Source organism: Agelaius phoeniceus, chromosome 14 (assembly GCF_051311805.1).
Source record: "Agelaius phoeniceus isolate bAgePho1 chromosome 14, bAgePho1.hap1, whole genome shotgun sequence".
Classification (NCBI taxonomy): domain Eukaryota; kingdom Metazoa; phylum Chordata; class Aves; order Passeriformes; family Icteridae; genus Agelaius; species Agelaius phoeniceus.
This window is the reverse complement of record NC_135278.1, coordinates 16,469,488-16,495,369: the sequence shown is the minus strand read 5'-3', so window position 1 is coordinate 16,495,369 and position 25,882 is coordinate 16,469,488. Positions and strand designations below refer to the sequence as shown.

Genomic DNA, 25,882 nt, shown 5'->3' with positions numbered 1-25,882 from the left:
CAGGAGTTGCTCAAGGCACTAAAGAAGCTTGAAAAAGTTCAGCTGTAAGAACAAGCCCAATGTCATCTCTGAGGAGCTGGTGACAGTCACGGGGTGTTCATGGAATTGTCCTTGGGACACACTGAAGGCCACGGAGTTCCCATCTTTGTCCTTTGCAGTCACAGCCTGGGATCTCCCAGTGTCCCCAGTGCCTGACAGCACTTGGACTCCATTCACACCTCCCAGACCACGACACAGCAGAGGGATCTTACAATGAGCAGATTTTTAAATTAGTGTTCAGTTCAGAAAGACAGTGAAAAAACATCTTTATATGGTTGGGTTCCCAGCAGGCTGAGGGCTGGGAGACCATGGGAGTGCAGAGTTACCAGTGATGGTTGGCCTGGGACATAGCAGGGGCAAGGGAAGCCTTGGAAAACCTGCTTTTTTCAGCTTTCTTCATGGGTTATTCTCTGCTCTGCCAGAGACACCAACACACTTGGCCAAGGCTGCTTTATTTTATTAGAACAGGCAGATGTTGAATCCTTAAATACAGCTTTGCCACCTCTGTCTTTTATTAAAGTGAAAATTCAACTTACATTCATGGAACTTGTTTGCATAGTGCTTTACCTGAATTTTATTAAATTTCACAGAGTTCTTTTCTGTAACAAACTCTCTTTTCAGTGCCAATGTGTTGCCAACCAGCTGGACACCTGGCTTCCCAAAAGCTCACAGGCTTGTTTGCTAAGCTTGGCAAGTCAAGATCAAAATGAAATTATGATAAAAATCCATGTGGATTTCTAACTTGGAGTCTGAGGTTCAAGACAAAGGTGAGAAATCCTGAAGAGACTGGAGTGCTCTGTAGGTGCACAGATTGGGAAAAGGAGTTTATTCCCTTGGAAGTTACTGAGGTTGTTTTGAATAATAGTCTGTGCTGAAGGTGAATGACCTGCTCATTCCTTTCATACTGATGCCTCAATGTTCAGTTAATTTAGCATTTTGCAAGTTACTTCCTGTGTTAAAGAAAATGTAAGAGCTCATATCTTGTTCTAATTATGAAAAGTGATGCTGAACATGTAATACTTCCCCAAAAAATAATCGCTGTAATCCTTTGATGAACATATCCTGTATTAATTTGTCTCAGAGCCAGTAACATTCTGTTCTCACAGCTGTGTGAATATCCTCAGTGTAGGTGAATTCCCAGGTGGCACAGGCACAGGCAGCGAGCAGAACTTGTTGCCTGTGCAGGTGGGATATGCAGAGATAATCCAGCTCTTCCTGGATTAATGGGATGCTCTGGACTCTGGTTTTCCAGGGGAGCTCCCAAACATCTATCAATGGGTTTATTCAACACAGGGTACTGCTTCAGGTATTCAGAATCAGCACTTCAGAACTGCAGACAGCAAACTGATTTCCATGTGCACTTTACAGGTGACATAATATTAATCAGAGAGCTTTCAACCTGCCAGAGACAGAATATTGCCAGGTGTCCTTCACACTGGTGTGGAATTGGTGGAAGATGGTACAGAACTGTCCATTGACTGAGGGTTTGGTATATCCATGACACAAAAAGCTTTAATAAATCTCACCTGCTTGTTTGAAGATGTTGTAATGTAAACAGCAGTTATGACTCAGTTCATAACTCTGTGGTTGGAGGATCCTGTAATCTGTTTATTCAAATCAGTTTCTAATGGTCTCTGCAGGGAACCTTTGAGTTCTGCTTTACTGGATTCAAGGCAGAGGCTACCAAGGAATCTTACCAGGACTTTGGTTGGCAGGTGTAGTTCATGAGTGATTAAAATGCACTGTAAAAATGAGTTATTAAAGCAGAGCATGACCTCTCCTGAGCTCAGCTGGGCCAAGCCTGTCATGCAATGCTCAAGGGTTTATCTGAAGTTCAAGTGATTTAATCAAAATGATCCACCCTGTCTTTATCTAAATTACAGATGTCAAATGCAACAATGAAAGCATTTTAACACAGAAGTGACCTTGGATATAGAAATCCACATAATTAAAAAACATGTCAAGGACCTGACATGGGTCTTCCCTCGCAGGTCATCAGCTCTGGCTTTAAAAATTCATCTTGCCATTGGAGGAGTGTCCACTGCAGCTGGTGAATTGTTTGGAGAGCACAGTGTGATGGGCCTGTGTATGGAAATGCTGGAGCTTTGGGGTGACTTCAGCAGGGTCTGAAAAGATGGAAGTTTCAGAACTGTTTCTGATGAGGTCATTTGTGGGAACTGAGCTCCACTGAATAAAACAGGAGCACTGGTACTGAAAGAGGAGTAGACAGGAGTGGAAGCTGGGGCCTGCCAATTGTGCAGGAGGAAAAAGAATCACAAAATTAACTCTTCTGTGTTCTTTCAGAGTGATGTAAATCATTCAGTGGCCCTGTCATTGTGTATCCACATGGGAGATCTGAAGGCAGTTCTCAACATGAGAAAGTAGATTATGATGAACTTTATTGATCTGTTAATGGACTAATAATTGTCTCCTCTGTTGCTTGCTATAAATTTCTTTAAGGAGTAGATTATTCAGAGCAAGAGTCTCCTTTGGCCAGCTCTGGCTGTGACTGAATAAAGGTTCAGGGGAGGCAGAACTTAGGCAAACCTGACTTGTAATGCAGCTGGTGCTGTGTTTAATAATGCACTGGATTGAGAGGGGGAATAAGAGAACAGAAGTAAAAAATGTAATTGAAAAATCATCTTCTATTTTATCCTTTATTTCAAAGAAACAGTAATTTTTACAAATTGGTAATTACTGATTTTTCTACTGCCTGTTGACGTAGAGAGGAAAGTAAACTCTGAAGTCAAAGCTCTGGTCTCCAAGTGTTTTAGTCCAAATTCTAGATATCAATCTCTTTCTTTATACAGGCCTCTTGAGCTCTTAACATCCATTACCATGACATAGTATAATCATCTTGGAGAATAAAGTGAAAACAGTTGGATTTCTGCTTATGCTTTTGAGCTCCTAGTAATTTTATTTGCTTTTTATTAGAAGCAGCTCTTTTGCAAAGGTTAGGTAGATCACCCCTCTCCTTTCCATTCAGAATTTTCAAAACTGCTTGGCTACAAAAGGTTCCCTCATCCCCTTTATTTTGCTACTGGATGTTGGCAGGTTTCTCCTCCTTTGGTTCATTCTGTATTCTTGTGATTTATGTACTGCATTAAAATAACTTGTGGCTGGTGACGTTTTTGCTTCCCAAGGCACCACGTTGGATGCAGGCTGTTCCTGGCTGGCACTTGCATTGTGTCAGCTGGTGGCCTCCTGTCTGGGACAAAAAAAGGCCCTGCCTTGGAAATCTGTGAAGATGAGGCTCTTCTTTTCTGATATCTACCCAGAGGATTGCATTCTTTGCCTGTGGAGATTGTGTAACGAGAGCATCAAGCTCCAGTTTGCTGTTAGGACTCTGTTGTGTGCTTGATAATATTGATAATATTGGCAATAGTGTTTGCCTTTCCCAAGCCAGGGCATGGATTTTCACACATAACAAAGCAATGTCTGGTTTAATGAGTTCATCAAAGTGCTGCCCTGTCCAGGCCACCTCCTGTGTCCTCGCAGTGAAACTCAGGGGGACCCAGTGCTGGGAACTGACCTGAGGAGTTGCTGCTGGCCCAGGAGGAACCCGGGCCTCTCGTCCTGGTTGACTTCCTGAGCACTGTTGTGTAGAGGTAAAACCTTATAAAAGAAAGGCCTTGTAAAACCAGCCCTTGCTATTTCAGCTGAATTAACAGCTAGCCTGTAAAGTTCCCATGAGAAAGAATCATAAGAATGGGAATCAGTTTGCATAACAGTCTATTCTTGCAAGAAGGCATCTATGAAAAATAAGAATTCTATCCCATGAGAATCCACAAAGAAAAGATGTAAACACCTGTGTAAAGAGAGAGCCTTAGCTTGTGCACACACAAGCACCTTCTAACCAATGAACTGAGTGGCAAGAAAGTTCCTAACCAATTAGAATTAAACACAATAACTGGGAAAACTGGCTAAAAAAAGGCTGTAACGTTAAAATGGGGTTTTTGCTGCTGGCACTTCGAAGTGCTCTGCCCCTTGTTATTCACCCCTGCTGTTGTTACAGAGCACCACTTTGGACAGAGCCAAGGAGCAGGAGCACATCCCAAGGTCCTGAAGCCAGCATTGGTTATATCCCAGGAAAACAACCCTTACTTGTTCTTAAAAATCCAGATTTCCAGCCTTCAGGGGGTGTCACAGCAGCAAAGCCTTTCTCAGCCTGGGACATGGGTGTCCCTCCTCTGTTAAACCAGGGCTCCCCAAAGCCCTTCCTTGGGGTTTTCCCCCAAATTGGTCTTTGGTCCTTGATCCTTGTGACTTTGCAGCTGGAAGTGCCAGTACTGACACAGCAGAAGGACTGGCTCTTGTGGAGTGCAGGAATTGCTGAAGTTGGAGACAGTGGAAACTTTACTCGTGTCACTCACCTTGATTTTATACCTGATTGTATCTGGTTTTTGTTGTTAGGGGTGGGAAACAGACCTGCCAGTATTGGAGCTGCTGATGTTTCTCTGTTTTGCCTAATGCCTTTATTTCATTTACATTTTTAAGGGAGAAACTTTATTTTTCAAACTAGATCCTCGCGAGCTTACCAATACCATGTAATGTTTATTTATTTGTGCAAAGCAGTCTCTGTTGTTCCAAACATCCAGTTCACCTGTTCAGCTTGACACAACTCTGACTGCAAGAGGCTTCCTTGGAAAGTCAGGGAGAGTGTTGGTAGAAGGTTCTGTAGAGAAAACATGTCAGTCCTCAGCGTTGTCAGAGGCACATATGAGAGCTGTGCCTCCTGCACAGCTGCAGCTCCCACCCAGCTTTCAGTGTCTCCTTTTCCTTTCAGATGAATCTGCGTTCTGTATTTACTGTAGAACAACAAAGGATATTGCAGCGTTACTATGAAAATGGAATGACAAATCAAAGTAAAAATTGCTTTCAGCTCATATTGCAGTGTGCACAAGAAACTAAACTGGATTTCAGCGTGGTCAGGGTAAGTACTGAGGCCTTCCAAATTTGTTAAGCATACACATTCATTGCATTACATAAAATAGACAGAGGTCTGGAGTCTCTCACTTTATCCTTGTCTTAAATCAGACTTCAGTTTGTGTGTGTGTGTGTGTGACATTCATTTTTACCCAGCAAGCCTATTTAGAGTTTGTTTTCACTGAAACATCTTCACATGACTGTTGAATTTAGCAGGGGCCTGGGTTGCACAAGGATTTTTGTTGTCTTTTGTTGGGATTTTTAAAGTTATTATTTATTAATTATAGGGTGGGTTGCCATATAGAAACTTTGTATAATGTATTGTATCAGAGCAAGGTCATGTTATTAAGAAACTATTTTTAAGCTAAATAAGTTTCTATAAATTAATATATTTGGGGGAAACAACTGTGGAACTATTTCTTTTGATGCACTCTGTCACACTTGTATTCCACATCACAATCATAAATATTGTGGTCCTTTGTGGTTATTCACAGTGAGGACATTCTTTTCCTATAAAACAAGAATGTCCCAGTGCTAACAGGGGCTCTTCCAGAGTCTATGAATTCCACAGAAAGGGAAATAATAATCCCTTTGTGAAACACTAGACAACAAAATGGCTGTTGTCCGAGAGGGAGCAGAAATAGAAATCCTGAGGCATTAGATGGAAAAATAACAAAGGGTACTGGAGCTCCCAGGAGCTGCTGTGACACTGGACACTGAGGAGGAGCAAGGGGGGCCAGTCTGGGTTGGTTTTTAATTGGTTTAACAGTGGCACATTGACAATAACAACCCTGCTCCCAAATTCTTACCTGGCTTCCCCTCTCTCAGAGCTCTGCAAACATTAAAAGTTACTTTCTCAGCTGGAGGTGGTAGAAGCTGTGAAAGGCAGGCAGGGGTTCAGGCCCCTGGGGCAGGCAGGCAGTTGTAACAGGAATCTGGATGCTGATGGTGCAGCCAGGGCTGCTTTGCTATTTTTGTGCTGATTGAATGTCCTAGAGGAGGCAGCCCAGCTCCCCTCTCCTTGCAGTTCTCTCCATCTTCATGTTTCCCTTCCCTCTCCATTTCCCTTCCTGCAATCAAGTATCATTCCTTCTGCTTTCTTCCCTTCCTGAGCCCTGATTTGCAGCACTTCAACTTTTTCTTACTTCAGAATGGAGACAGATCCAGTGTCTGTCCTGCATTTGTCACATTTTAGCACGATCTTACCTTTCTCTTCTTTACACCCATCATTTTTGCTTCTCCTAATGCCCCCTTTTTCCCTTTTTTTTTCTTTTTAGCCTATAAAACTCTTGGTCAGTGATTAGTTCTTTGCAAAATGATACTTGAGTTGCAGCTGGCACTTGCAGATAGGATTACAATAGGCACATGAATTCCCTAAGTACAATTGGTCAGGAGAATGGGACTGCAAAGCTGACCACTAACTGACATTTTACTGCATGTTACAAATTGTGCCTCAAATTAAACATTTTGTAAAATTTGACAAAAAATTAGTAGAGCAGAATAGTGTATTGCAGGGATGTTTTTTTTTCCTGTATGAAATTAGTCATGGTGGTGTCAATTAAATAAATCTTGACAGTTCAAGACAGGAGGCATCAGGATTTTTGAGAAGCTGGAGTTTTGGAATTGAGGCTGGGGTTGTCCTGTGTATGAGTTGTGGATCCCAAAGAGGAGGCCTGGATCTCTACCCTGTATTGTTCAGGCCTGTATTTCCACCCTGTCATGTTCACTGCATAATCAGTACATGATTTACATATTTGTAAACTTACATCTCAACTCGAACACTTAACATGTCATCAGACCTGCTTAAAAATGGAATTGCTAATTTCTTTTCTGCCTCTTTGACGCCTGGTTTTGTGTTTGTTGGCGTTGCTGTCTTGTTTGCAGACGTGGGTTGGCAACAAGCGGCGGAAGATGAGCAGCAAGATCGCCGTGGAATCTGGGGGCACCCCCCCAGGCACTGCCCCCGCCACTCCCTCCGTGCCCCCGGAAGCAGCGGTGAGAAACGTGGTGAATATCGCTCGATCCCAAAGCCAGCAATCCTCTTGGACCTCTTCTAACAACGATGTGATAGTGACCGGTATCTACAGCCCCGCCGGCTCCTCGGGCCGCCCGGGAGCCGCCAAGCACACGAACGCCTCCGTGGCAGAGCTGCACAAAACCTCCATCCCACGGCTCCCGGGCAAGAGCGACGCGGACTTCCAGCAGCAGCACATCCCTCTGGGACGGCAGGTACCCCACTGTAAGAACGCTTCCCTCTTGGTGGGGGAAAAGACCATTATTCTATCCAGGCAAACGAGCGTGCTCAATTCTGCAAACTCCATCTACAGTCACACGAAGAAAAGCTACGGCAGCTCCTCGGTGCAGACGGCGGAGCTGGTGTTACCTCAGAAACCCATGATTTGCCACCGGCCCTGCAGGGCCGAGCCCTTGGCGTGCCAGCGCTTGCACAAGGCCGAGCCCGCGGCCCTGGCGCCGCACGTGGCCCCGGGGCCCAGGGCTCACCCCAGGGAGCCCGGCTGCGGCACCCAGAACCTGGAGATCCGCGAGGTGTTCTCGCTGGCCGTCACGGACCAGCCGCAGCGCCTGGTGCCGGGCAGCGCGGCGCAGAAAGCGCCCTCGCTGGAGGGCAGCTGCCTGTCCATCGCCATGGAGACGGGCGACGTGGAGGACGAGTACGCCCGCGAGGAGGAGCTGGCCTCCATGGGGGCGCAGATCCAGAGCTACTCCAGATACTGTGAGGGCAGCGGCTCCGGCCGCGGGGACAACCAAAGCGCGGCCGCGGCCGGGCCGGGCCGCAGCGGGGGCTGCGGGGCACAGCTGGGCCCTGCCCGCGACGGGCCCGACAATCTCCTCTACCACAGCAGAGAGTTCCACCTGCCTGCACGGACCTCATTGCACACAGCATCCAGCACGATTTATAACCCTGCCAGCGCAGCCAGAAGTACCTTTTCTCCTCATTTTACATCTTCAAGTCAACTGAGGCTGTCACAAAACCAAAATAATTACCAGGTAATCCATCAGTTTATCTCTGTCGTCAAGCATCAAAGCTGAGGTTGTAGATAAATGCTGTTTCCTTTCAGAGTTGGTGGCTATTAAGCAATAGGTTCACCTTTCTGCAGGCTGTGCTCCTTTTATGCTTTCCAGTGGAGATAATTCCTCAAACCCAGTGCAGGCAGCCCTGCAGTGTGGTAGCACTTCTACCTGGCCAGCTGAGCCCTTGGTAGCCGTATGGTGAAGATCAGTGAGGATTTCATGGATTCCAGGACTAAGTTTTGACTGCAGGAGGATCATACCCACGAGCTGGTGGTTGCTCAAGCCTGTGTTGTCCTGCCCTGGCTTTCCAGCACATGCCATGGCCATTCCCTGGGTGTTCTGCTGTGGACACACATCACACGTAGCACAAGACGTGGTTTCAGGCTGGCATTTTTGTATTTGCTGACTCCATTGGTGTCAGCTTGGAATCCTGCACCCCCTGTGCACGTGGCAGTCTCTGTGTTCTATCAGGGATTAGGATCCCCTGTGATGGAGTTAACTCAGCTTCCTTTCCCACAGCATCTAATTCAAATAATCAGTTTTACATTCAATCCCTTTATTCCTTTTCCTGTACTAAAATCCCTTTAGTGATACTGGGGGGAAATTAAATGCAGATCATTGAAGAACTAAAAGATGTTTAGGAGAAACTGCAGCACTTGACACATTTTGTTTTAGTTTTTGGTATTACAAGGGGAGAGATACTTGTGCAGGAAACATCCAAATTGGTATTTTTCATGGATTTTTACACCATCTGGCATGCCATAGCCTGGAGACACTGAGGTAAAAGTCTTTTAAGGCTGACAGAATGTGGTTCTGTGTGTGTCTCACCTGCATGCATTTGCCTGTTATTGCCTTTTTATTTTCTCCTGAAAATAAACCATGTCGACAGCCTATCACCTTTTCCTGTGCTTTGCTCACCAGGGTAGAGAATGAGACTGTGAATCATGTTTTTCATAGGGTTTTTTTTTGTTTTTCTTCTCTTTTTTTCCTGACTTGTTCCTATCTCCTGTGACCATTTGAAGGAAAGCTTCTGAGTCCAAGTCAGTGCCAGTATTCACCTGAATTATTATTTCTCTGGGTACACCAGAGATTTGATGGACAGAGGGTAAATTCTGGGGAGTAGATGCACATCAGATGAGCCATTCTCTCCTTTGCTCTCACACAGTCTCTCAGTGTTTGCTGTTACTTTTCTTACTTGGTTATAGAATTCCTGAAATGCTGTTTACTTTTGCCATCCCAGTTTCACAGGAGAAGAGAAGCTGTAAATGTGCAATCAGTCCAATAAAGGGTTGGTGGAAGTGCTTACAATTGAGTTAAAGGCATTTTAGAAAGTTTCAGGAAGGGAAATCCATTACTGATGCCTCCATCAGCTGTGTGCTCATGGTACTTTATTTCACTCTTGGAAAAGCATCAGAGAGATTGATTTCTTCTTTTTAAATTATTTTTTTTTTTTAGTGAAATTAAGAATAACTTTTTGGGGGGTTTTATGGGATAGGAACTGAGTCTTTTTGAAGAGCTAGAACAGTTCATGGTAGATGATATTTTATCTGCTCGTGTGGTGTTTTATGGATCAGAATAAGATCTCTGGAATTTTGTTTTGGGCTTTTTTTACTTCCCCCTGTTGTAACAACACACCTGGTTTTCTGATAAGTGAGGAATTGATCTGTATCCTAGCTGACCTCCATGCCTGTCACAGACACCCCCGTTCTTTGGATCTGGAGTGTGGATGGAGGAAGCTTCTGTCATATCCCTTGTCATTCCAGAGTTTTAAACCTTGGAAAAGCTGAGCAGGAAGCTGTTAATTCCCTTACTGCTGTGAGCATGCACCCTGTGAACCCCTGAGGTGACACTTCTGGGTATTAGAGACTTTCTAAGGTGCTTGAATCCTTTTAGGCTTGTACAGGATGACATTTCATTTTTTGGAGTCAGTTTATGTTAATTTATTGCCCATGTTTAGCTAATTTATCCATCAGCACAGAGATGAAAATCCTTAAACTTGGGGAAATCTTTTTGAGTTTAAAAATAGATTAAACCTGAGCTAAATGATTATTGGAGTAGTTGAACATCCAAGCAGATGCTTCTTCAAAGTCAGGACTGTGTGATTCATGTTTTGATGAAGCAATTACTGTCATATATTGGTGGGGTATCTAATTAGCAATTAGTTATAGCTTCCTTACTGGTTCAATTAATCAAATTCATGTTAGTGTAACTTAAGACTAAATTTAATTAAGTGATCAATTTTAATGCCTGAGCAGTTTCAGTAAACAAATTCTTCAGCCTACTTGCTTGTCTCAGTTTGACTTTGAGCGTGTTGGAGTGCAGAGGTTACCTGTGCTGTCCTCCAGGCTGAGCTGGGATTTACTTTTGGTTTCTTCCCCCCACCCTAAGGCACAGGAACACTGTTGAGGATCTGTATTTTTATTTACTCTGCTCCCAGGCCCAGCCCTTGTGCCTGTTTGACAAGGGCAGCTCAGAGCAGTGCCATACACATTGGATCCCAGGGAGTGAGATGAACCTGGCTGGTTTTGGCCCTATCCCTGTCAGAACTGTGTGCATTTGTCTTCCCAGCAACCCTTAACACTCTGCCAGGTAGATTTTGCTTTATTCCCATAGAAAACCACTTTTTTTTTTTTTTGTAGCCTCCTTTAAATGAGTGAAGAGGAGGCACCTGGGTGATTCCTCAGGGTCCCTTTGCAGTGGATTCTGTGGTGTGAAGCTCTTGTGAGGGATGGATATAGGGTTATAACAGACAGACAGAATTTCTAAAATGTTTGTGTGCAGTGAAGAAATTAATATTTTAGGCTCAAACCCTAATGGCCCTTGAGAGGGGAGAGTGCTCCTTTCATCCCCCTCAACCCTCTTTGTGCTGTCATGAGAAAGTGTCTGACTTTGGGTGACCTCCAAGTGCTTCCAGCTAAAAGCTTGAAGAATAAAAGTGTTTTATGTGTTTGTACAGCAGCCACCTGTACCAGGGCTGCTGTGCTTGTTGTGCTCATGCTGCAAGAGCCATCAGTGAGGAGCTCTGCCAATACAGAAACTCTCAGAGCTGTTTGGGTCAGTCAGAAGTGCACAGGTTTTTTCCTCACAGGTGATTGATCTCTCCAGAGCTGTGTTTAGTCTCTCAAGCATTGCTTGTCTGCAGCAGAAAATGAACATGGAATCTTAAATAAGTCTAAAATATTCCAGGCTATTTTCCCTCAGATGGTCAGGGAAAACACTCTGCGATTTTTATTTAATAAAGTCTGATCTCTGGGAATGATGGAGAAGCAATAGGAATGGAAGCAGCTCTCCTTTGCCTTCACACCCCTTCTCCTTCCTTCTCCATCCTGACATCCCTATAATTTCTGCTGGTACTCAAATCTTTAACATCAGACATTGAACAGCTCAGTGACAAACATGAGAGCATTTTTTCTGGAAGCTGAAGTGATGTAATTGGAAAAGATGTGAAGGCAGCTCAGTCCTCAGCCTTTGTTTGACTCAAGTTGCTCATCCTGCCAGATGGAAAGGGAAACTGCTGTTGTGAAATACAAGCTTTGGGGTACCAAAAGCACAGAAACACCCACTGTATTATCCTGCCCTCACCCAAAGAAACAATGGTTTATTCTTGGCAGTAAAGGTGAGAGGGACTTGGGTTTCAGTCTTAACCTGTTCACAGACATTGGTGTCAGAATTGAATGCACAGTGCTGAAGTCTCAGTATTGGCTCTCACATCAACCTAAGCTGCTCTTGTTTTCTGTTCTGTTTCCTTCTTCTCCTCTGCAGATTTCAGGAAACCTTACTGTGCCTTGGATTACAGGTTGTTCCAGAAAAAGAGCAGTAAGTACATTTTCATTTAAGTATCTAATGCAACAAGTAAAGCAATGAAAAGTTGATAAAAATGCATTTTTGAAAATGTCAGTTCTATTTACCTTGGGTGGGTTTTTTTCCCTTTTTCCTTTGATACAAACATTATCTCCAGGTGCAGTGTTTCAGTTGAGGTGAAGTTGATGTCTAACTTAAAAGGAGGTCAAGGCTGTAATCCAGTGTGAGGTGATGCCCAGGTAGGAATGGTGCTCTTAGCTCAAACACAGCATCTGAATTGATCAGGACTGAGAGTTTGGAGCTCAGAATATTTTTTTTACATTGAAAGTGAAGTGGTTGTTAATTGAGGCAACTGAATGCTTAGGAGAGTAACTCCCTCTGCAGCTTCTCTTCACATGCACAGAATTAGTCAGTGCTGGCTGTAGGAACTTGATCAAGTCTAATTTTATCCAGATAAATGTCATTTCACAGGAGCAGAATCAGCCAGTTTGGTGTCCTCAATTCACAGACAACTCCAAACCATAACACAAGGTATGAAACAACTTTTGTCAGGGAAAAAAAACCCAACAAAACCCTGCCCAACTCTTTTGTTTAGTTAGTGCTCAGCATTTCCAGCTTGTCTTTGAAGAGGTGTCAGTTCTGCCTCCTTACCAGCAAATGCAGGTGGGATGGTGCAGCCAGGCTCTCCAGGGGCTGCTCTGTCACCCCAGCTCTGGCAGAAGCAGCAAATGGAGAAGTGTCTGCCATGGTAACCAAACTCCCCAGTCTGTGCAGCTGGCAATGCCCTGGGAATGCCCTGGCAATGCCCTGGCAGTGTCCTGGCAATGCCCTGGCAATGCCCTGGCAGTGTCCTGGCAATGTCCTGGCAATGTCCTGGCAGTGTCCTGGCAATGCCCTGGCAGTGTCCTGGCAGTGTCCTGGCAATGCCCTGGGAATGTCCTGGCAATGCCCTGGGAATGTCCTGGCAGTGTCCTGGCAGTGCCCTGGCAGTGTCCTGGCAATGTCCTGGCAGTGTCCTGGCAGTGTCCTGGCAATGTCCTGGCAGTGTCCTGGGAATGCCCTGGCAGTGCCCTGGCAATGTCCTGGCAGTGTCCTGGCAGTGTCCTGGCAATGCCCTGGCAGTGTCCTGGCAATGCCCTGGTAGTGTCCTGGCAATGCCCTGGCAGTGTCCTGGCAGTGTCCTGGCAGTGTCCTGGCAATGCCCTGGCAATGTCCTGGCAATGCCCTGGCAATGTCCTGGCAATGCCCTGGCAGTGTCCTGGCAGTGTCCTGGCAGTGTCCTGGGAATGCCCTGGCAGTGCCCTGGCAGTGTCCTGGCAATGTCCTGGCAGTGTCCTGGCAATGCCCTGGCAATGTCCTGGCAGTGTCCTGGCAGTGTCCTGGCAGTGTCCTGGCAGTGTCCTGGCAATGTCCTGGCAGTGTCCTGGCAATGTCCTGGCAGTGTCCTGGCAGTGTCCTGGCAGTGTCCTGGCAATGTCCTGGCAGTGTCCTGGCAATGCCCTGGCAGTGCCTGCTCTCTTGGCAGTGAGGTCTAGGCAATGGAAGAGCCTTTCCTTGCTTTCTCCTGCTGTAACCAAACCTTTTTCCTTTATTATTTTCAGTTCTTTAGCCCTCAAAAAGTGTGAGTGTGGCAGTTTCCTGTATAAGTAGGAATCTGAGGACCATCACATTAATGGTGTTTTCTCTCAGACTTTTTCTAGGTCTCAGCTGAAGCACTTCCCATTTCTGCAGAGTTTGGTACAATGACTTACTTTTTTTTGTACAGAGAGCACTTTATAAGAGCATCTCCCAGAGGAACTGGTACTTTTGTACAAATCCTGTTGTGCTCAATCCATCTTCTTTCTTTCCTAAGTGCTAATTCTCTTGAGAAGGCTTTTTAAAATGCAGCTCTTTTCTGGAAGGCTCATTCCCTTTATCACTTAATGACCTTTTAGAGCATCTCACCAAGGAGCTGGGGAGTGTCCTGGGTAGAGTTTCACAGCTAAATGGGGAAGTTTTAGCCAATATCCAGTTGTGAGGTAATCCAGGTCGGGTGTGTGACCTGGCAGGTACAAATTCTGCTGCTGAGGTTGTTTTTAGAGTTCAGTGCTGTTCTGGGGTCAGGTGTGTGCCAGAGCCAGCTCAGATTTGGCAGTGGCAGCACAGGGCTGGGAGTGGGGTGATTTTGGCCTCTGCCTGCAGCACTGGGGGTTGTTGGGCATTGTGGTCATGCTGGATACCTGACCCCAGCTGTAGAAGGCAGCTCTGGTGTAAAATGTAAACCTTCAAGGATGTGGAGGTTCCTGTTCATCAATCATAGAGTCCTTGAGGTTTGAAAATACCTTTAAGATGATTGAGTCAGCCCAGCATCAGCATGGTCACCACTAAACTGTGTCCCCAAGGGCCACATCCACACATTTCATGAACACTTCCAGGGATGGTGATTCCACTCCTGCCCTGGGCAATGTGTTCCAATGCTTTACAGCCCTTTCAGTGATTAAATATTTCCTGATATCCAATATTTCCCGATATCCTGGTTTCCAATATTTCCTGATATCCTGATTTCCTGAGCCTCCCCTGGCCCAGCCTGAGGCCATTCCCTCTGCTCCTGTCCCTGTTCCCTGGGAGCAGAGCCTGACCTGGGGCTGTCCCCTCCTGTCAGGAGCTGTGCAGAGCCACAAGGGCCCCCCTGAGCCTCCTTTGCTCCAGGCTGAGCCCCTGCCCAGCTCCCCCAGCCCCTCCTGGGGCTCCAGACCCTGCCCAAGCTCCATTCCCTTCTCTGTCCCCAGCCTCTCAATGTCTTTCCTTCAGTGAGAGACCATTAAGGATGGTAATCAGAGAATTCTTTTTCCTTAGACCTTTACTCATTTGTCTTTTTAATCAATAAAATGCATAAAGCCCTTTGGTTAATACAATCTGTTTGACAACATCTGTGTCCAGATTTGTGGATGCACTTTCCCAGTATGAGTGCAGAATCAGCCTCCTTCAGGGGGCAAGTGGAGGACTTGGCACTCTGAAACTGCTGTGTACACACAGGGGTAAGACAAGCAAAGGACAAAAAGCTCCTACTTCCTAGAAACTTTGATTTCAACTGTGAAATTCTTTTGAATAAAGAGTGTGAGGGAACAGAAATAGAATGGATAGAGTTGTAGAAGTGCCATTATGGCAATTACTGCCATTCAAACAGGAAAAAGGCTAATCTGTATTTTGGTTAAAATGGAGAAGATTGTCTTTTAGATGCTCTGAATTTTTAATCTTCTGCCTTGATGTTTTGTTTCCCTTGCCCTGTCCTTCAACTGCATCAGGAGAGAAATAAAAGCTGTGCAGTTCTGCAGAAACTCTTTCTTGTGTGCTCAGCTCTGCTGTAGGATGATGTAATCCTGATTGTTAATGAATATTAGTCTAGAAATATCACCCTCTCAGTAACTCATGAGAGTGTCTTTGGAAATGCCAGAGTTCTGTCTTCTGTCCTGGTGCATGTGCAGTGGCCTTTATGAATGCATTGATTTTTGGTTTTTCACAGGGTGGTGGAAGGATAACAAGGATTCAGAAGTAGCAGTGAAGGTACCAGTTAAGGAGAATTAAAAGGGAGAAAATATCTTCACTTCTGTTCTTAGGTCTTGAGTGTACTGACTGAGCTTCAGTTCTGTGTCATCTGAGGTCTGAGCAGGCTGGGCTGTGTTTGGGGTGGATTTGAAGGTACTGGTGTGCTCTGGAGAACATTTGTCACACAGGTGGTGGCTCTGGGTAAGCCTGGCTGTAGTGGTGAAGTTCTCTTTTGGGGGAGAGAGGGGGAGCTTGTCTGCCCTGAGCTTCACTTTGGGGTGTCTGGGCTCTCAGACTGTTGTGTTTGGGACAGGAGAATGCTGAAATGAGTGGAGAGTGCTAGATTTTGATTTTTGTGCCACTGTTTGCACATTGGCTGTTTGAGCAAAACTCTGTCACAGGAGTGCAGGCACACTTTGGGCAGTGGAGGGGCTGAGGTGTGACAGCTGCCCCAGCTGTTCTGGGCATGGGAGCACAGCTGGAATTTGTGGGGCAGAACAACCCTAAAGAAAGCTCCTCCTTGGCCTGGGGTGTGCAAGGCTCAGGAGAAACAACTGAGCTGAGAGCAAAAACCTCAGAGCAGCTTCAGAGAGCCCTGGCAGGGATTAATTAATCAAAGCTCCTGCAGTCAGTCAGGGGGCACCTCAGCTCTGCCTTTTGTTTTAAAACTATTCCAGGAGGAGCTTGGGGAGTTCTCTCCACCTTCTCTGCTCCCCCAGGAGGGGGAACCATGGTTCAGCTGGGTCAGTGGGAGCACGTGTGAGTGAGCCAGCCAGGCTGTGCAGGGAGCTGAGCCCAGCTGGAGCTCTCTGCACGGAGCCCTGGCCTTGCCCCTGCTCTGTGCCATTGGAATAGAGACTGAAGTGTTTCCTCCTGCTCTGAAATATTTAAATACATTCCTCAAGGTATTTCTGCTTTGGTAATAATACCATCCTTAGCATGGCCTGGCCTTTTGGCAGGGAGCAGCACCTCCTTGGCCCCCAGCAGTGCTGGAGGAATGCAAAGGGGACAGGTCTGGTGGTTTTTTATTGTGTGATGTGCTCTAGCTCAGTGCCACAAATCACCCTGGCTTTTTGTCTGTCTGCTGGGAGCCTGCAGGCAAGGAATGTATCCTGCCTGAACAGGAACTGCAGAACTTTCTGGTCCAATATGAGGAAGACATTCATAGATCAAGTAAGAATCATAATTAAAAATCTAAAAATCAGTTTACTTTGAGGCTGAACATTCACTATTACACAGACCAGCTCAAAATCTCCAGAAGGGTGAGTTGTCATTTGTGTGGTTTGAGGGTTGGTTTGGAAATTAGGGTGAGATAACTGAGGCTCAGTGTCATTTCTTTGCTAGACTGTTCATTGCATTGATATTTCTTTTTGGGTTTTTTTTTAATCTTTTTAGTTGAATTTGATTTAGAAACAGATATTAACAGAATATCTGTAATTTTGGCTGCATGCTGAAGCAGTTACAGCTCTTCTCACAATGGGGTGCTATGAAATATTTATCACCTCTGCTGCCATCAGAGCAAACTTCATGCTTACCCAGCCAGTGGGGAAAGATGCAAAAAGTCTCTGCTGCAGGAACCTAGCAGTGTGTGAGCAGGAGGAGAGGAAGGGTCCCTTCAGACACCTCTGTGCCTGAGTTTGTGCAGCTGTGTGTGAGCAGCAGTGTCCAGCCTAGGCTCAGCGTGGCTGTCACTGACAGGGGGCAGCTCTGTGGCACTGGTGAAACCTGAAGCTGAAAGCTCAGGCTGAAGGAATGTGTAATCTGGAACAGCTTTAATGAAGTTTAGTATCTTGGTGTGTTAGGGGGAAATGCAGACCTTCAGAATTTGTATGTGGGAAATCAAGAAATAATAAACTGAAAAGCAAGAATGATATTAAATGGGGTAGATGGGAAAGGAGAAATGTAGTGGAATGATTCAGAAATCTCTGTTAATACATACCAATAAGGTCCTGAGCTGGGAATTGATAATCCTCTGAAGAAAACAGGTATTAATTAGTGTCAGGGTTCAGAGAGCTCCATGCTGGTGTCACTGGGAAAGGTGAATAAGGCAAAATGACACTGTGCTTGTACAGAAGAATCTGGGATTTGTTCATGCCTTGAATACTTTGAGTGCTTCTGATCTTCCCATTCCTCCCAAAATATAACAGAGAAGCAGTGACAGGGATCAAAGGCATGGCAAATTTGTTTGTGAGAGGTTTGTTTGCTAAAAATAACCATTACCTCAGCTCATTTCATCACCAAGTATCAGAACTGAATGTTGATTTAATATGATTTCACTGCAATTGAAATGAACACCACACACAGTGCTCAGCTGCAGCATAAATGCAAGTTATGTATAAAACCTCAAGTTCTTCCATTTTTTAGCATGTCTTTGATTAATAATCTGAAATTTGTGGATAGCTTTTGTGCACGTGGCCTGAAACATTTTCAAGTGCTGCATGAGAGGCGATGTGAAAGCGCAGGCTCTGAGCAAAGGCAGGATGAGGACACTCCACTCGTGCAATTATTCACCCCAATTATAGACACCGGATTTGCACCACAGAAATTGCTGCACTGTGGGGGATGAGGGGCTGGCAGAGAGCCAGGAATGTCTCTGATAAACTGGGTCATCTCTAAGGATGGTGTTGTGCTACTTGGGAGGTCGGGGATAAGCCGGGTTTAGCCCTGCACAGCACAGCTGCTGATTCAATTGCTTTTCCTTGGGAATGCATAGGCTGGATTCTGCTGGACAAAGCCTCTGCTGCTTAAACTGTGGCCAACAGAAGTGGGAAATGTAAAGGTTTCAGCCAACAGCCAGCACTGCCAAAGCCAAGCCTTGCATTAGCAAGCTGGCTATCTGAAGAGGAAATGAGAATTGTATTCAGAGCTTAATGACGTAAAAAATAAGAACTGAATTACTGGTTTGCCTTCACCTATAAGTATTGTCATAAATATGAAGCTTTCCAATATTATCTTCTGATATTTTCTCCTATAATGGTGATTATTATGATATTTGTAGGGCTCTGAGGTTTTCCTCTTGGTCCCTCATTTCCTCTGATGATATTAAGCATGGGAAGGTTATTAACTAAATTGATGGAAGCTTAGTTACATGTACAATGTAGAAATTCTATCCTTTATTTTCTGACAAAAGTCATTATGTAATTTTTAAGCAGTTTATAATGTAGGAGTCAAACTTGGGTATGATCCATGTCAAGGGGATGATCCTGTAATGGAAGGTAGTTTGTGATTTCCCTAAGAAAGTGCTGATAAGGCCCATGGCACAGCGTGTTACACCAAGGCAGCTAATCTGGAGCTGAGATTTGGACATGCTCAAGTGTCATTTACATCTGCTGAGCTTAAGGAGTGACACTGATCCCATCCATGATGCTGGTGCAGCTATTGAGAGCAGGCTGTGGAAATGATGATCCTTCAGGATCTCTGAGATCCCACAGAGCTGCTCACTTGGCAGAGCACAGGGGCTCCTCAGTGCTTGTCCTCTGAGTAGCAGGAAAAGTGAAAAACATGGGTTGGTGTAATGAAACTGTAGATTTTAGATAAAATTCTGTGTGAAAAGGTTTTTTTAAAGCTGGGAAGCTCTACCAGAGAAATACTTTCTGTGCTCACACCAGTTCAAACAGTGGTGAGATGTTTAGGAATTCTTTTTCAGTTTTACTCCTTTTATCACTGATCCACTATCACATGTTTTGATAAACATAGACAAAGAGTTTGGGAACTCAAAGATAAACAGTGGAACCAATTTAAACTCAAGCTCACCACATAAACATTAAAGTATTCCCTTTAGGAAGTCAGAATCCTTTGAATTATGCATGTGTTGTAGTTTGCAGTAAGATAAAAGAACTTTTAGGGGGGAGGGTGAGAAACTTGAAAAGCCTTTAAGGAGTAATTTGCATAAATTGGGTGGAGAGAGTAAACAGCACAAGGGGGGAAAAAAGTTATTTTCAGTAAGGCCCCATAGAATGAGATAAAACAAATTACCAAAGAAATCAGGTGGAAACAAAGCTGAAGTGCCTTAAACTTGTGTTAATGCTGCCACTGCCTTTACAGCAAATCCCAGGGAACTCTGAAGTGCCCTGGATAAAAAAAAAGAAATCAAAAAAAACCCCAAATTCTTAAGGGAGACTTAGAAGAGAAGAAGAGCCATGGAGACAGTAGAACGTGTGTGTTACTGTGTGAGAGACCTGTGGACATGAATGCTCAGGATAAGCAGATTTTTTTTTTCAATCTAACAGTGTTTTTTTTATCTTGCAGTTACAGGACCGCACACAATTTAGTGACCGAGACTTAGCTACCCTAAAGAAATACTGGGACAATGGCATGACCAGCCTGGGCTCAGTCTGCAGAGAGAAAATTGAAGCTGTGGCTGCAGAATTAAATGTTGACTGTGAAATAGTTCGGGTAAGAAATCCAGAGTCTTCCCTTATCTTGTCGCAGGAGCAAAAATAGGACAGATGAAAGGCTTTAAAAATTGCATGAGGAAGCTTGAAATAGATTTCATGTATTACATAATGAATGACCATGTTGGGAAGTGCTCTCCTGCCTTTTCTGCAGTCCATATTTAGTAAAAGCCCTCAGGTCAGGGTCTTATTGATCAGCAGCAGAAGCAGCACTAGGAGCTGTTTGACATTCTCTTGAGGAAGACTTTAAGTAAAAGTGTTACATTTTTGAGGGAGATCCTAGAAGACTGAAAGGTACTATTTACATTGCTAATAAGATACCAAAAAAGGGCTTTTCTAAAGATACAGGGAAAATACTTCTCATTCATGCTTATAGGGAAAATTGTATGAAAGAAAATGCTCCAAAATAGAAAAAAAAAATGTTACAAGGCTGTCTTGAGGGCAGGTTGAGGTGTGATGGAGGAATTCTGGGTCAGTTCAGTTTGATGGTGGCTGTAGGGGGCTGAGGGAGGCCCAGGTGTGCTGGAGATGACCTGGCTCCCAGAGCCTCTGCACATCACCTCCTCCAGAGGCTGGGGTGGTGCCACTGTGTCCTGGCTGAGCAGACACCCAGCAGCACCTCTGGGGTCTCTTTCCCCATCCCAGCCTCAGGAAATGGCCCCATTGTTTGCAGTCAGACAAGGACAGGAGCCTTCCTTTCCCTTGTGACAGGTGTGACAATTGGGATTGTTCCTTCCAGGCTTCATCCTCTTTTTGCAGCTGTTTCCTGAATTCCTGGCAGTGCTGCAGGAGCAGGGCTGAGCCCTCAGTGAAGCTCTCCTGCTGGGAGACCTCTGCCTTGGTGTTGCATCCACATGGTCCCAAAGCTGCTTTCAGAACACCCATCTGGTTATTTGTTTTTGTGGGCACACAGGAATGCTGAAAAGCCCAATTGTACTTTTGGAGGCTGAAGAGAATCACTCCTTCCTCTGCAGAGAGCAAAGCTGCTCCTTGTTTTCCAAGGACTTCCCTTTGCTCTCTGAAGGTGAAGCTGTTCCCCCTGGCAGCACCTCTGGACAGCACAACCCTTGGTTTGTTCCCTTGGGGACACTGGCACACCAGGGCTGTCACTGTGGAGTTCAGTGCAGCCCTTTCCTCCTGCTGGAATCTTCCTGTGCTCAGGGCAGGGACCAGGACACCCAGAAGGCTCAGCCTCACCTGCACCAGAACAGACCACAAATGATCCCATGCACTCACAGACCTTGCTGGAAGGCTTTAAGGATGTATTTTAGGGATAAGAATGTATTTTAGGGATAGAACTCTCAAGCTGATTTCCCACATGGCAATTCCAGTCTGCTCTTGCCCTCACTGTTTTGCTGTTCCAGAATGTTCTCTGTTCAGCACAGCACACAGGATGTGGAACCTTCTCTTCCCCATTTAATTTGAGACACTATCAAAACACGTTCATCTTCTCTGACATTCCCAGTATGTTGAATGAAAGATTTTCTGCTTTGCAAAGTCTGTGAAAAGATCTGCCTTTCCCCCAAGTGCCTTCTTTACTAAAAAAGAGATAGATTGAATTTTAAATTTTGTTAGCACTGTTTATTAAAATCACAAGAAGATGGGAAAATTCAAAGAATGGCAATACACTGCTTGGAAAAAAGATACCCAGATCTCAAAGGGCTGCTTGTGGGTTTTCTTTAATTTTTTTTCCCCAAACTGTAGGTAATAGAAAAAAAATGATCTAGGTAGTTCTCTGCATACCTGTTGTGCATTCTTCAAAGAGGAAAATCAGCAAGCTGAGAAAGCAAATACCAGCCAACAAAAAAGATTTGCTAAAAATAGTGTTCAGCATGTTATCTTTCAGCTTGTTAGAGATGCAGCTTTAAAAGGCTTGGTTTTTTTTTTTTTCCAAGGCTGGCACAGCATGAAACTGTGGTTAGTACTTGGGACTGCTGTTAATATTCCTTTACTTTTTCCTCTTTGGTAATCAAGGTACTATAAGCAAAAAGTTTTTTATTCAACTTTCTCAGAACCCTAGGAAGAGGAACAGGGTTTCTGAAATAAGGCCAGAGTGATGCTTAGTGTGTCTTTAAAAAATATCCTGAACTATTTTAATGTCTTGGGTTACTCATTTGGAGCAGAGGCCTCATGGAAAGGTTGTGCATTTTGCCATGGCCTGGTCATGTTTTCAAACCCAGGAGCTGCTGCTCCTGTTTCTGGGGGTGTGCGTGGTGGGAAGGAGGATGAGAGCCAGCCCCAGGAGAGTGGGAGGAGCAGCTGGTAAAGAAATGGATTCCTGGCTCTGGGAAGGATTTTTGGTTGCCAGTGGAGGCTGATTTGATGGAATGGAGGGTCTGGGGTACAGGGGCTGTTGAGCAGAGTTGAGATGAGATGAGAAGTTGAAAGCCTGAGTGACACAAGGGACAGGAGAGCCTCAGGAGGTGAAGAGTTGCAGACAATTCTTGTTACATCATGTTAAACTCTGAATCTTTAATAATTTTTTGTGTAAATGTTTCTTCATCAGAGAAGGCAAATTAATGACCAGGTGTACAGATCCACTTGGAGAATTTAGAATGTGGGTCTTTTCTTCTTTTTTTTTTTTTTTTCTCCTTTGAAATTCAATTTTATTGATGTGAGATGAACTTAAAGCATCCACCTCCATCCCACCATGGCAGGGTTTCCAGGATTCCTGGGCTGGTTTCATCTCCCAGACTGTTCCCAGTGTGCTCCTCTGCACTCATTGCAAACAACTTTTCCTAAAGCTCTGTTTTACAGCCAAAGGGGACTGCAGGATGAGCTGCTCTGAGCTTTATCCTTCCAAGCTCCTTTCTGTCCTGCAAGGGGAGTGCTGTGGATCTGTCACCTTGGCCAGCTCCTCTGTGCTGTAGGAAATCCTAGAACAGGGCAGGTGTTTGGGTCATCGGATTCAGTCCCCTTATGGAAGTTGCAGAATAGGAGAACCTGAATCAAAGATCTTATGCTAAATTTGTTGAATAATTTAGGGGGGCAGAGACCTTACGAAGTCACCTAGTCCTGCTCTTTATCTGGAGCAGGGTTTACTTTGGAATCAAGTCAGGTTTCTCAGGATGTTGTCCATTGAAACGTTGAGTACCTCCAAGGCTGGAGCTACAAAACTTCTATGGACAAACTGTTCCTCTGAATCACTGTAAAACATTATTTTTTCTTTCATGTTCTCAATTCCAATCAGAACTTCCCTTGCTGCCACTTGTGCCTATTGCTTCTTTTCCTTTTGCTGTGCACCTCCCTGTTTCCCTTGGAAAGCTGGACACAGGATTTGGGGAAGCAGCCTCAGGAGGGTGAAATACTGGGGAATACTCAGCTCCCTGAGCTGCTGGCTGCACCCTTGCTCCTGTAGGCCACATGTGCTGATGTCACTTGGTTGGGGGCCTGTTGCTTTTGTCATAGTTTCTGATATCATTCATGTTTATTTCTCTTACAAGACTTGGATTGGGAATCGAAGACGGAAATATCGTTTAATGGGGATTGAGGTCCCACCCCCTAGAGGAGGTCCTGCTGATTTCTCTGATCAATCTGAATTTGTTTCTAAATCAGCACTTAATCCAGGAGAGGAAACTGCTACTGAAGTGGGGGATGATAATGATAGGAATGATGAAGTATCAATCTGCTTATCTGAAGGAAGCTCACAAGGTATTTGGAATGCAGTTACTACTGTGCCTATATTTTCAATTTTGTGCAGTGTGCATGCTTTGGATTCTGTTGTACACATTCAAAAACGTCTGACAGAGTCACAAGTGCTCCACCCCGCCTGGGCTGAAGGTACTGTTTGGTCTCTTTCTTCTGCCTCTGTGTCTCTGAGTTTTGTTGGGTTTGTTGTACAAAGATTGGAGAAACCTTTGATCATGAGAGCCCCATTTCTGCCAGATTCATCTGAAATGAAGTCAAGAGTTCACGTTCTGCTGGTGCAATTGAGAGCTGGGCAGCCAGTACACGTGGGGAAGCCTCTCTTTCCAAGGGATCCAGATTTAGAAAATGCCCCCTGCCAACTGCTCAGCTCTCCCCCGCCAGCTGGGATGGCCATTCCATTTGACACCCATCCCTGGAGGTGTCCAAGGCCAGGTTGGACGGGGTTTGGAGCACCCTGGGACAGTGAAGGTGTCCCTGCCCATGGCAGAGGTGGCACTGGATGAGCTTTAATGTCCCCCCCATCCCAACCCATGCAGTGATTCCATGGTTCCATCCCTGTGATCCTGAGCCACCCCAGGCACTGGTGGGGCTGGAGCTGCTGCTGGGACTGTGCATTCCCATTTCTCCTGGCAGGGAACCCCTCAGCTCAGGCTGGAACAAGGAGCTGCCCAGGCCTCCTGCTGCTTTGTCTGACAGGCAAACACAACCAGCAGATCAAAGCCAGGAGCAGGGAACAGCCCAGGAGCCTTGGAACTGCACACACAGGGGGTGTCCTCAGTAAACTGCAGGATCTGGAGTGGGAAATGCCTCCAGCTGAATTCCCTTTCCCCCCAGGAGCCCATGGGATCGATGTCTCCCTGCCCCTCCTGTCCCTGAGCCCGGCACATCCCCACTCACTAATTGCTCCCAGTGCCTCTGCCTGGGGGAGATCAATGGAGCCTTTGCTCTCCAAGCTAACAGAGAGTCTGACCTTGGGCCTGCTGCTGTGCAGCTCAGTGTGCCAGGCTGGATCCTGTCATGTCCTCAGAACAGTCTGAAGGGAAGAGCCAGGGGAGCTGAGGCAGCTGGGAATGAGTTTGGGAGCTTTGTCATACTTGAGTGTAGAGGGAATAAGATGATAAAGAAATGGGTCAAGTGATTGAAAGCCAAGTGAGATGAGGAATCTCAGAGTCCTTGATTTGCCTGAGGTGTGGAAGGAGCTGATTTAAGTCAGATCTGCTTGAGAGAAAATGGTGACAGGGAAGAGTCTGAAGTGTCTGCAGATCAAGTGAGGAATAACTCCATGTTGTAGAGCCAGGCAAGGTGAGGCTGAACACTTGGGAGCATTATTAGTGTCAAAGCCTAAGGAAATGCAAGGAAACAGCAGGATTTCCACAGCACCCAGGAATCCCACCTTCATCCCTTTATTCTTCCACTACAATTATTTCTGTTCATTTCTCCAGTTCAAAGGAGGAGGTTCCACTGCTGCAGCTCAGCTGGGTTTGAACTTCCTGGAAAAATTTCCCCCAATAGCCATGGGTTAGTCCCAGATAGGGAATTGTTCCAGTGTTTGTGAACTGTAACTTTTGATCCTAATTTATTAAAAAACCAAAACCACAACAGCAAAAAACCACTCTGAAAGACAGACAAAAGCAATTTTTGGTCACCTAATTAGAGTGATTAAAGTTGATGGCTTCTGCTTTTAAAATGTAGTGTGTAAATATAAAAAAATAAACTGTGCTGTGATGCAAAATGGATCATTAAAGCTCTCATATTGCCTCACCTTTTTCAATTGTGTGTTAATTGAATCCACAGTGTGTAGGTGGAGGCCATTGGGGCTGTGCTGGTTCTGTGAGCTCAGGGTGAATATTTAAGGAGTTGGCAATGCTGTAGGGAGCTGCTTCCTTCAGCTGTTGAATCCAAGGGGTGACTGCCAGGGCTGCAGAGTTCCTGGTGCCCTGGAATGTCCCTGGGCAGTGACCTCACCCTGGGACCTCCACCCTTCCTTGCTCCCTCTGATCCCTTGTGCTCCTGGCACAAACTGTCCTATGGGGCTGTGACCAGTGGCACATTGAGTTCATTTGAAACAATTCCCAATCAAATGTGCTCAGTGCAGAGATTTTTAACTTGAAAGTTGTTTAAAACCATGAACTGGCTCTCGATGGTCTGGCCTAAACATCACCCTGTTTTTGGTAATCCCAGGGAAATTTTGTTATCCCCGTGTTTGTGTGGAGGTGACAGACCCTGGAGTCACCTGAACCCTGCTGCCCCTTCCCTCTTTTCCTCTCGATATTTATTATGTATTATAGATTGATGTTTTAATATGCAGAAGTCAAGTAAATATGAGAAAAACTTCAATTTTAGGGGTAAATAGACTTACCTTTCTTTGGGTTTTGTGTTCTCCTTGGCCTTTAAGGTCAGTGGAATCATCTCATGCTTTGTGGTTGAAATACCAGGGTAAAATCTGCTCTGTTTTCAGTGTTTATACATAAAAAAGCACTTTAGGTTTACTGGGGTAAGCATTTGCCATAATCTGA

At 45.2% G+C, this 25,882-nt stretch overlaps 1 protein-coding gene across 2 annotated transcripts in view; it reads left to right on the top strand.

Moving 5' to 3' along the window:
* The window catches only part of HDX (highly divergent homeobox), a 40,359-nt gene that overhangs the window by 3,407 nt on the left and 11,070 nt on the right, over nucleotides 1–25,882 (top strand). Inside the window, exons 2-7 of one of the 2 annotated variants that reach the window (XM_054641655.2) lie at nucleotides 661–806; nucleotides 4,826–4,972; nucleotides 6,850–7,974; nucleotides 11,761–11,814; nucleotides 19,573–19,719; nucleotides 23,162–23,369. In XM_054641655.2, the coding sequence (XP_054497630.2) occupies nucleotides 4,826–4,972; nucleotides 6,850–7,974; nucleotides 11,761–11,814; nucleotides 19,573–19,719; nucleotides 23,162–23,369 (1,681 nt within the window). In that variant the 5' untranslated portion in view covers nucleotides 661–806. The remainder of the gene's footprint in view (nucleotides 1–660; nucleotides 807–4,825; nucleotides 4,973–6,849; nucleotides 7,975–11,760; nucleotides 11,815–19,572; nucleotides 19,720–23,161; nucleotides 23,370–25,882) is intronic. The other variant, XM_077185938.1, reaches the window with a different exon arrangement.